The 12,111-nt window shown below is 40.6% G+C and overlaps 1 protein-coding gene across 1 annotated transcript; it reads left to right on the forward strand.

The window, feature by feature from the left end:
- Nucleotides 1-978: 978 nt before the first annotated feature.
- Nucleotides 979-11,817, forward strand: MPLKIP (M-phase specific PLK1 interacting protein). The gene is made up of 2 exons (XM_064705034.1): nt 979-1,470; nt 7,571-11,817. Exons 1-2 carry the CDS (start codon nt 1,117-1,119, stop codon nt 7,772-7,774), a joined length of 558 nt encoding a protein of 185 aa, XP_064561104.1. The 5' UTR covers nt 979-1,116; the 3' UTR covers nt 7,775-11,817.
- The last annotated feature ends 294 nt before the right edge of the window (nt 11,818-12,111 follow it).

Consider the following 12,111-nt stretch of genomic DNA (forward strand, 5'->3'; position numbering starts at 1 on the left):
CATTCCTTGTGCACACAATAAAAGCAGATAGTCTTCCAGACTAAAAGATTATCAAAAAATGTAAATGAGCAGGTTTAGTTTCTTTCCATTTTAGAATTTAACAGATATTGCCTCCTTTTTCACAGAGAGATTGAATAACATAGTGGGGAGGTGAGTTCCCTGTGAATATAAACTTAGTGTTTGCTGTAACAAACAAACACATTGTAAAAAAACAAACCACAACCTGTTTAAAGCTAAAGAAAAGCAAGACTGGTATATAAAGCACAGAAACTTTCTGCTTATTTTAATAATTACCTTTTGTTAACTGCTGTTCTGAAAGCCCTTCTTAATTTTCCTATGTTGCAATCTCCTAAAACCGAGTAGTACTTTGTTGTACGGACAGAAATAAATAACAATAAAAAAATCTTTACCATTTTTTTCAGAGCTGTTGAGGATTTGCATTAATATGTATGTGAGAACAGAGCAGGAATGTGGAATAAATAATATTGTTAAATTGACTTTGCGCTAAATGTGAAGTTCTCCTACGAAGTAGCATTTTGCCACGAGTTTGTATGAGTAAGTTTTGCCTGAGCTACCACTCAGTTGCTGACAGTTCAGACTGATTTTGAGGAAAACCCTTTCATTAAAGTGCTCTTTAAATGTCACTGATTTTTCAATCGGGACTGCTGCAACACGTAGCATTCGCAGGCTCAGACTCCAGAACAAAAGCCCACAATGAGCACACCTGTAGTGACAAAAATTGTGAGGCAAACACTCGCTTTCCTTTACAGGAGTTCATTTCGTTGTTTTTAGCAGCTATAGAGCCGCGGGCATTCGCTGACAGCCGTGAGCCCCATCCTCTGAGTTACCAAGCACTTTCTGAGACTCCGACTCCAGATTACTCCTCTTCAGCTGAAGGGCTCGGCGTGCCGGGTCGCCGTGTGAGGCTGCCGGGCCCTCTCTCCCGCTTCCAGGCGGGATGGCACGGATGGCGCCTCGCCCTCCCGCCGCGGAACGTTTGGAGGCCGGAACCTGCCGTCCGCCCGGCGGGGAAGAGGCGGGGGAAGACAAACGAGCGGACGCGACGGCGCCGCCATTGCACAGGTTCCGCTCCCGCCGCCGCCGCCAGTCCCGGCCATGTACCGGCCGGGATTCCGCGCACCGACACCTCCCTACGCGGGTGGCGGCTTCCGGAGCCCTCCCTCCGGCGGAGGACCCCTGCCGCCCTCTCCGCGGGGCTACGGGAGCCCCCACCGCACGCCGCCCTACGGCCACCGGCCCGGGCCCTACGGCAGCGGCCTCTCGCCCCGCGGCGCCGGGTTCCACGGGCGCTTCGGGAGCCCCTCGCCGGGGGCGCAGACCCCGCGCAGGCCGCAGAGCGCCAGCCCCCGGTACCCGGCTCCGTACGGCGGCACGTCCCCGGCCGGGGCGCCTCTGCACCCGCCGCCGCAGCACAAGCGCTCGCCCGGCGGCTTCCAGAGGCACTTCCAGGTATGGGGCAAGGCCAAGAGGGACACGGGGAGCAAGGAAAGAGGGAGGCAAAGAGAGAGGGAGGGAGCTGCTGCTGCTGCTTGGAAGCGAGGCCCGTAGCCCGCTGCGGGAAGGCACACCGGGGCCTGGTGTCAGCGCAGTATCCACCCGCCAGCAGGATTTTCAGGGAAAAGCGAGGCTTGAACCTCACTGGGCAACATCAGCTCTTCCCCCGCCCATTCCCCCGCGGTAGAGAGGACGGACAGAGCACCGGCAGCTGTGAGATGAGGAAAGGGAACAGGGCCCTAGGCTGGCGCAGCTTGCTTTTTCATACTCTGGCATATGAAGGTAGAGAATTAAACACCGGCCAAAACGACAGCAGTCACCTTCCCTTCCTCCCTCTGATCGGTTTTCTTTAATGCGGTGGTGAAGGGCGATGTGCGTTTGCTTTGCCCGGGTTGTCGTCTATCATGGGAGCTGCCCTATCCACACCCTATCCACACGGAGTTTCCAGGGACACGAACAGAGAAAAGGAGTGATCCCCTAATGAGAATTAAGCTGAGGCTCCTTTAAGCAGAAGTAATAGCATCTGTTGTGGTAGTAGACTCGCATTTTAAAGTCTTTGCTTTGCACCGAAAGCTTCCTGAAAGCCAACAACAGCAGGTTCTATGAGTTAAGCCTTTTTCCAGCTGTGTTAGTTGTGGCATGTGACTGGAAATGCACACAGGGATGGCAGTTCTTAGGAGAACAGCTTTATGTATATAACTGGCTTTATGCAATATTAGAGAAGCCTTAAAAGTGTAACAAATGACACGAGCAGTACAATGATAATTTTTTTTGTGCTCTTATTGATACTTGGAGGATTAAATATGATAATGAAGTCACATCACATTTAATAGATTTGTATTAGTATACAAATATAATAGATTAGTAAAATCTTAATGTGCCTGTACTGCATTGTCACATGTCCACTGAGGACTAGTATTTTGTTATTTTCTTATGATTCGATTAACTCAGAAATCTCGTGGCTGGTGGAAGGGGATCATTAGAAAATTGGTACTGTCTTCAGGTGCTGACTGTCTATACAAAATTTATACATTGTCTTCAGCACAACAACAGAGACTTTCCTGGTGTGGAAGCCAACAGATTGCATAACCTCAGTGCCTTTTGAAAAAGCCAAGTGCTGCAGATTATGGAGGGACAGTTTATGTCATTGATATCTAATTTGCCTTTAAAAGATCATTTTTTGGCTGTTCAATTAAGTGGTTTTTTCAAAGCCTGCCTGTCATGGGTTGGTGCTGGCGCAGTGCCTGTGCACCCATGAAAATGTATTTTCTCAAATGGTTACTGTGAGATGTGACCAGAAACCAAGCAGAGCAGGCTCAAGCTTAGAAATAAAGAAAAAAACCTTTAACCTACACTGTAATAAAAGGAACACACAAAATTCAGAATGAAAACCTTCCAAAATATTCCTCCTCCCCCCACCGAATTTCCAGCAAAGCGCAATGAGACAAAACCTTGGATTCTCAGTCAAGTTACCCCCTCTCAGATAATCAATTCTCAGTTCATCAAGGGAGAGAGGAGTCACTCTTGTACCATAGTCTACCACAGGAAAACTATTACAGACCTTCAATGCTTGAGGACCCATGGGCTGGCCTAGAGCCAGTGTCTGTTACAGACATAAACCGGCAAAACAGCAGTGAGCAAACAACATGTACTGGCAAAAAAGGGAGGTATTTCAGCTAAAATTGAGACCTTTTGTGTTTCCATGTCACACATGGCACCACCTGGAGAAGATCTGCCATCGTCTCATCCTCCTTCCATGCCCAGTGCTCTCACCACTGCACATGGATCAGAGCTGCTTCTAGGGTTCCTTTTAAGGATGCTTTGCCAAGTACCAAAAAACAACAGCTTCTCATTTTGGGACAACAGTCCCCCCCATTTTCACCTCCCCTGGTTCCAAGAGTCTTCAGAACAGAGATCTTCTTCCCTGAAGATGGAAGGCACCACCACACCCTCCTCATCTTTGTTCACTTCACTTCACTCCTGCACATGGTGTCACTGCAGCAGGTCACTCTCTTGCCTCCAAGCCATTGCCTCCCCCTAAATGCAGTCTCTGTGTTACAGGAAAAATGGTTCAGTCCGTGGCTATACAAGAAAAGTCCAGCCAAAGGCCACTCCATCATCTCTTCCCACCTAGGATTCTTTCCCATTTCCTTCTGACATCTCAGGTCCTAGGCTCTCTCTCTTCTCTTTGAGATCAAGGAGAATTAGTGTTTCACAAGGTTTTCTTTGTCTAAGAAAGGGTTAGCTGCACTGACCAGAAGGAAAGATAAAGTCATCTGGGAGTTCTCTGCTTTTAACTCCCTGTGTTCTCAGAGTGCATCCATGTCTTCAGAGGTTACACCAGGTGTCAGTAATTAAACCTGACCACTGATTGGCTTGGCTGTAACTTCCCGAAAAACTCACTTCCCTGTCAGCCAACTCTGCCTTAGAATTTATTGAGCAGAAGAATATGCAGGAATCCTTTTTGTCTTTAGTTTTAGTCAGTTTCATGTCAGCCCCTGAGGATGGGAACTTTCCCATAGGCTTCATTCTTGATGTAAGAAACCTGACATAAAGTCAGGTTACATTCTGAGGTAAGAAGCTTGAGATAAAGAAGGTACAAGTTTGAATCCAGTCTCAGACTGTCACAACATCTTCCCTTCTCCTCTTTCCATCTTTAGACCTTGTGTGTAGTTTGGGAGCACTGGCCTGATGGCAGCTCCTTCAGAGACTCAGAGGATGGTGAATGTCTGTAGCTCTGCCCAGGGCTGAAGAAATGTGTGAGTGTGCACTTTGCGTGTACACGAGCTGTTCTGCCTGGGAGGGCGGTAGAGGCAATCACAGAGGGAGTTAGTCTCATAAACCATGATCCCATCTGCTCTAGGTGTGGACAAGGATCTCTGCCCATGAGGCCGTAAATAGATTCAGATGGAAAGCCCTTTTGCGTTTTCTGAGCATCAGGTTTCTGGTGAGGTGTGTGCATTGTCCCCTATCCTCTGTAGATCCTGCTAAGAGTGAACTCCAGTGCCTTTGACATTTATGATGTACAGTCACTTTTGAGATTAAAGTCTTAAGTGGCCCTTTAAAATTGCATTGGAAAATCTAAAAGAGAGTTTATGTTTACCTTAGTGTTCTACTAATGTCATGCCATTAGCATTCTGTACTCATTTTGTGCTCGAAGGCTTTCATTCTTTGAAACAAACAGAAAAAATATACTGAGCTTGTTTTTTCTGAAATGGCTTACTCAACCTTTATGTGGCCAGTACTTTACAGCACTTTCTGGTTTTTCCACAGAGGTGCTTCTGCTTTATATTTTATGAAAACATTTTTCTGGAAACAAGGGCCTGTAGTGACAGGACAAGGGAGAACGCCTTTAATCTGTAAGAGAGTAAGTTTGCATTGGAGATTAGGGAGAAGCTCTTTACTGTAAGGGTGGTGAGGCACTGGAACAGGTTGCCCAGAGAAGTTGTGGATGCACCATCCCAGGCATTGTTCAAGGCCAGGCTGGATGGGGCTTTCAGCAGCCCAGACTAGTGGGGGATGTCTGTGCCCTCAGGTGGAAAGTTGGGACTCGATGATCTTTAAGGTCCCTTCCAACCCAAACCATTCTGTGATTTCTCATCTCCACTTAGAATTCACTTAGAGGTAATGTTTTATTCCCTGCACTCAGCAGGAACTATTGAACTAGCTGCTAGCAGCTGCTTTGGAATGGTATGGATCAAAAATTGTTACAGAAAGTAAAAGAAACGCCACCCTTTTGAAATGGTGCAGTTGTGGGTTTTGTGGTCTGTGCATGTGCCAGTGGCTGTAATTACATCAGGTGAAGCAAGCTGATAAAGGGAGTGACTGTCCCCAATTTCAAGGCAATATTACTCCACTCAGTAATTTTTTAATGAATAGCACTAAAACCTGTTGTTTTCTACTCCAAAGAGAGATTTGTTATCTAGAGAAAAAGTACTGAGAATAGATTGACTTTTTTAAGCAAAGTTCATTGAGAAAATGCTGTTGGCATAAGTGACAACTAATAGAAAGATTTTTTAAGCTATCTTTGGTACCAGGTAGTGCCTCTTGCACTGAATGGTTTCACTTGTACAGGGAGAGCTGATTTCCTTTTCCACAGCTCTGTAACGTAAATAATCACATTTTGGTTTTCTTCCCTAAAAATAATTCAGAGGGGAAAAAGCATGTGATGCCTAGTGTTCTAAACTTAAATAATCTACATGCTTACATGTACTGAAGGCTGTCAGTCTTGTATTACAGAATAATAAATTTCCTATATTTCAGAAATGCTAAAATGTTAGTGTAATGTCAATGTTACAGATGGCCTGCATCATGCTGTAGTGAAATTAAAGATTATTAAATAAATCCATATGAATGAGCCTTTCCATTGAATTATTTTGCTCCTTCCCTGAATACTGCAGATCATTATATCAGCTCATGTTTCTTTTGCCTTCTGCAGATTAAACATGGCAATAAATGAGCTCCACATTCAGTCTGTTTTACAATGTCAAAAGGTCTTCATTAAAAGTGGTAATTTAGGGATGGTGGAGGTTTGTGTTTGTTTAGGACAGAATGCACTGGGTATTGCTGTTTCGCTACCAAATGTGAGTACTTAACATAAATGTCACTGTTGCTAGAGCATGTCAGCTTATTCTAGGAAGCTCCATCCCCTTAGAGAGTTTTTAGGTGTATTCTGAGGTGATTCTCTGACCCTCATGGGGTTTGATACCGTATTCTAATTCACCACCTTTTAGAAATTCTTGTGTGTTGAGATCATCCTCTTAGCTACATAACCTAGCTGCAAAGAATCATCAGAACAAGTATTCTGTAAATAAGACACAGATTTGTGTCTAATGTTCCTACATTTGATCCTGTATCCATTATCGTCAAACTTCAGGAGCTCCTGAAAAGTTCTTGCTGGAAACACATCAACACGTTCCTGCCACAGCACGTTAGCAGAAATAGATTCAAGCTGTTTGAGTGAAATCTATTCTTCTGGCTAAACACTGGGTCTTTCACTTTATGGCACCATATCTCAGTTTTGCTCAGAAATTGTTTTATGTGATCTATTTACATAGATGTTAGGGCTTACAAGTCAAATTCAAATACCATCACTGCTGATCCTAAAATTCAGGGGTGGCTGGGTTGTGGGCGAAAGCAGCAGTGCTTTAATCCTGTTTTACAAAATCTGATAACCAGATTCAAGGCATCCTGTTGCTCTGACCATACAGAATGCAATGGGCATGCCTGGAGATTACTGTGTATCTGTAGTATGGGTTGCTTAACTTTGGTTAAAACCATTTAAATAAATACAGATTTAGACAGAACTTCACCTTTTGGAGGAGTGAATCTGGGGAGAACAATGGATGATGCCAACAGGTGAAGAAGATTATAGGAGCTCCTTTATGTCAGCACTCTTTAAGCTGCAGACTGGTAGCAGCTTTACAGAAGCAATTGTTGTGATCCTTGATCTTAAAAAAAAATCAAATGTGAAAAGCTCCCTGCAAAAGCCAATACCCACTAAATCACTGATTACCACTGAGATTGTATATAAAATAAAGTCATGGGTTTTCAAATTTCACAAAACACTGGTTTGGTTAAAAGAAGATTTTTTTTTCCCCCCAATGAATTCTTTGTAGCTATTTGCATTATAGAATGCTGTGTTCAATCTGTAAGTACTTAATATTTGACTTCTGCTCTTTTTAATATTGTCAGCTCTTCCTCAGCCTCTAATTCCCTGTTTTGTTGTTCAGTTTTTTTTAGACATGTTGACAGATAATGAAAAATAGCATGAGCTGCTTTTCTGCAGCTATATGCCAGAGTGATGTAAACAAGTATTTGGAAGAAGATTGTGGGTAGTGCTTTTTCCTTATTCTGGTAAATCATCACTTAAAAGTAAAATACATTAAAGTTAATATTTTCTGAGGAGGATGCAAGATATAGTAATTAAAATTAATAATCAGCTTCAGAGTTCTACTGCAGTAGAAGGAAACATTTTAAAATTTTTTTACATTTTTTTTTCTTAGTTTGAATTAGACTATTAAATGTTTCTTTACCTGATGATTTTCTTCCAAAGGGATCACCCAGGACATCTACTCCATTTGGTACAGCGCATGGCAGAGAGAAAAGAGTCTCTAATGATGTGGAAAACTATTACAGACCTTCAATGCTTGAGGACCCATGGGCTGGCCTAGAGCCAGTGTCTGTTACAGACATAAACCAGCAATACAGCAGTGAGCAGACAACATGTACTGGCAAAAAAGGGAGGTATTTCAGCTAACACTTTTAAAGGCCAAACAGTTCCATCTTGTCAGGAAAACTTTGGGACAGAATCTTTACACTTACACAAGATGAACAATAATCAAGACCTTAGATAATACTTTTATTTCATCACATGTCCACCCTTTTATCCTACCTTTTTTTATTGCATTGGATATTTTTATGTATGGGAGGCAAAAGGAGTGGTAGGAAAACTTACATTTCTGGCTATGTGGAAGTGCCTGCCAGCTCTGAAGAACAGTGTTCTTTAATCACCAGCGACTGATTTGTGACTGTTAAAGCAAGTTTTCATATACTTACCTCTCCCAAGCCAGACTGTTGGCCTTCTACTGTAAAGTCTTTTAGGAAGTGGTATTTCTTATGTTTCAAAATTTTTAGATTGAAATAACTTGGAAATAAAATAAAGTTTTGTAAATCCTTGTTTTGTAATGTATAAAGAGTATTTTAGGAGCTTTGTTAAGGTGAACACATTAACACAGTAATTCACAACACTGAAATTAGGTGACTTCTGTGTTTGTATGGTGTAGTTAACATCTGGTTTTGTGCATAATAATTTTTGTTAATTGCAGTGTAATGTGAAATTGAAACATGACTTATAGCCATCTCAGGAAACAAATGTATTGGTTTTGGAAAGTTTAATTTGTTGAACAAACTCAAATCACAAACTTAATTCTGGAATTACTTGCTTTTGTGTTTAAAAATATTATATATTTGGATCAATATTAGAAATTTCTGGATTATAGTAACAAGTCTGCTCATTGACAATTTTAAGTCTAAGAAACACATAAAACATCAAGCTTAAGTAAATGCAAATTTTCTTTCTGGATCCACCTGCTAGAATTGTAGAGAATGAGTGACAGTTTTTGTTACACAGTTGACATTAGTACATGCATAGCATCTTTTTTTAATCCATTTTATATTTTTCAATTATTTTTTATTTTTACTTAGAGCAGGCATCATTGCCAGGAGAATTGATTTGTGTGTGTACATGATATATTTTTATACTGAAGAGGAAAGCAATGCTTTGAGTTTTTTAGAGCTTGTCTTTGCATGGAAGATCCATGCTTAAATTCAGGAGTGAATATCATAATCTAGAATAAAAAAGACATAGTTCCAGCTGCAGGCATGTTCTTAATTTGCCATGTTACAGCTGCAGTAGTTAGATAAATTTGTTGTTGAACTTAACACTATTTGTTTGTTGATCTTGGCTTTTAAACCAAGGTAGAGTGTAAAATCTTTGTTAGATAAAACCGTTAGTTTAGTTTTCAAAATGCATGTGTTCTTTTAAGCTTCTTATGTACTCAAAACTTATTTTTGTAGTCCTGAGGCAGGATTAGGTAGAGAAGCACAGGAAATCCCATTAAACGGTTCTTAGCAGCTTGTCTTTTTGCTGAGGTAGAATTGTCCTCTGTACTCTTTATCTGTTTCAGCATAGGATGTGTTAGGTTAATACTGCCTTCAGGAACAACTTCAGACTCTGAGGGGAGCTTAATATGTTCAAATGTTCTGAGTCTCTTGTACTCTTAGGACCACAGTCTAAAGTATGTCACTTGTGTGTCTATTATTTTAGTATTATATCCAAAAAGGCTGCCTCAAGAACTGAGAACATAAAGCCTGCTGGATATCAAGAAGGGTGAAATCTTCATCCCAGAATCAAAAACTGGTGCCTTAAATGGCAGCTATCAGTGTTGTTTTCTTTAATAGGTACCGGCTAAACTGAGATGACTTGACAAGTTGTAGAATTTATACATACGTTAATCAACATCATTGTGAAAACTGAAGTGTAAATTTTTCTTTCATTTTTTGTTTTTTCAACCTTGTCAGGTGCTGTTAAGCTCACAGAAAAAAAAAAAAAGTAGCAATGTGCTTAATCAAGTGCCCTGTTTCTTTGCCGTTTCCCATGTAATTGAAATGCAGTTTATTTTTTGTAATATTTGGTGATCTTGGAGAAACAAATATAATTTTATTTTAGAGAGTAAATCCATGATGTCTTCTCAGTTAGATGTGATGAGAGTCTCAGTTTGGAAGGGAGAAAGGAAAGGTGAGGGATTCCTGAGAGAAAAGAGACTGTTAGAGGTGGGACTTCTTACAGAGTAGCCAGTATGAGCTGCCCTTGCACATTGCAAGGATGGGTTTTTCCACTTTGGCATTGCAGTTGACCCAGGCATCAACTGGAACCAGGTGTCAGACGTCGGTGAAGGTAAATCTTCCAGAAAGAGAACTGAGAAAATAATTGTGAAACACTGTGTAATCCATGCAGACCTTCCACTATGTCATCTGTTAAATTGCTGCTTCAGTGCACTTCAGGATATGACTCAACAATTTTAAGTACATCATGCTGCTAAAGTCATGCTACAGTCATTTGGTCAAGAATCAGCACCAAAAACTTTAAAATTATTCACCTTTCTGGCTTCTGGGAGAAATTTTGTAATTACAGTAAAATATAAATGTGTCATTGTTGGAGAGCTGTAAAATGCATGAACACGTGTTCAGAACTATAAATATAATGTTCTTAAAGTCAATTTAAGCTTTGCCTTTTTTGCCATGATATCTATTAAGCTTAAGAACATACCTCCTCACCAGCTTTTTTTCTTTTTACCATTTGGCAAACATCTGATGGAGAGAGGATATATCCCTTCCTCATTTGTTAATGAAGCCACTTCACAGTACCACTATGACTCTGGAAATAGCATGTGATGATAAAATGTAAAGCACAAAATACATCATTTTTTCATGAGCCCGTGAAACAAAATAGTGCTTATGTCTTTTTAATGAAGGGATTCCTCTGTAATCAACACAATATATGGGCATTGCTCTTTCTTCAACAGACTTCATAGATTTGAAGGTAAGTTAGCTTCTTTTTCAGAAGTTTGGGTTTATACACCATACCATTCTGGTTTTTTTGCCTTGTGTTTGTCAAGTCCATTTGACTTTCTCTTCAGTTGTTTTAAAGTGTAACTCATGAGTAACTCTTCCAGCAGAAATTCAATTCACTTGTTGCTGTTTTTGCTCCTGTATTTAAAATTGAACTGCATCACTACTACATTAACAGTAACAAGAACTTAAATCAGCCGAGTACATGTGTAATGCAGCAATACACTGGGTGAGTAGTGACCTCAGGATGTGCAAATAATAGTTCAAACTTCAACTTTGGGTTTGCATTCCAGCTTTATCATATGGAGTATTCATTATTCTGTGGCACTCAGCACACGCATTGAAATTGTTAAATAATTTAGCATATTACAATATAAATTAAAATGAGGTTTTAAAAGTTCATGTTAAACTCCTCCTCTTTAGAATTAGAAGTAATGCCTTGAGATGTAGCATTTTCCTAATGTCAAACCTGCGAACATTTAGCAGGTAAAATGTGTCTGATCAGCGGAATGGATGACTACTTTTGCAGTCAGGTTGTCTGTGTTGTTAAGGACATCTTTATGTGCTCTTAACTTTATAGAAATTGCTTCAGTAGAAATCAGAGGGGGGAGCATTTGAAAAATGCATTATATGGAAATTCTACAAGTAGCTGTTCACCTTCGTTCTAAAGAAAAGATTTTTTATAGCATGTTTGGTTTTCAAGCTGTGCTTCTGAGTAATCTCACTGAAGTCAGAAGATTTGCTCATGCAGCTGGGATGTGTAAGTATCTGATGTCACAGTTTGAAAATTCTGTCATCCATTTATCCATCAGTGCTTTTTACCAGCACTGCAGTTTATTCCTCTGCCTGGCAATTGCTCTGAATTTAAATTCATACATGGCTTTTATACATGACTGTCTTGCAATGCATTAAACTCATTTGTAGAATATTTTCCAAAATTCTCAAGAGTAAAGACTGTTCTCTTTTCCCCAAATCCTGGTGCTTGCCTTCCTTCTGTCTTTTTGGAACTGGCAGAGGAGAGGGAAGATTGCCTACACTGATGGGTGAAGAATCGTGTAATGATTTTCATATCTCAGGCTTTCAGAAACTTGCATATCAATTGACATAGGGAACTAGACAAACTTTTTTATCATTTGAGATAGTTCAAACAACTTTTTACAGCACAAGAAATGAAAGAAATCAAGTTATGTTTACACGCAACAGTTATGCAGTTTCAGCATTCAGTCATTAATTCACAACCAAATTTTTTTTTGCCTAGAGTAAATTCTTGTATGTATGTCTCAAAAGGCACAAACTGATTCAGTTTCATTCTCTGCCATTTTCACTTTAATGTGTTTTGCTGACTTAGAACTTAACAATAATTTCTCAATCTGAACTTCTGAATTTTCTTTTACAAAGTAAATAACTCTTGAATGTTTGACCTCAATCTAGTCCTTCCCTTTAAACTGCTGCTGACTCATCTGT

Source organism: Zonotrichia leucophrys, chromosome 2, assembly GCF_028769735.1.
Source record: "Zonotrichia leucophrys gambelii isolate GWCS_2022_RI chromosome 2, RI_Zleu_2.0, whole genome shotgun sequence".
NCBI lineage: Eukaryota > Metazoa > Chordata > Aves > Passeriformes > Passerellidae > Zonotrichia > Zonotrichia leucophrys.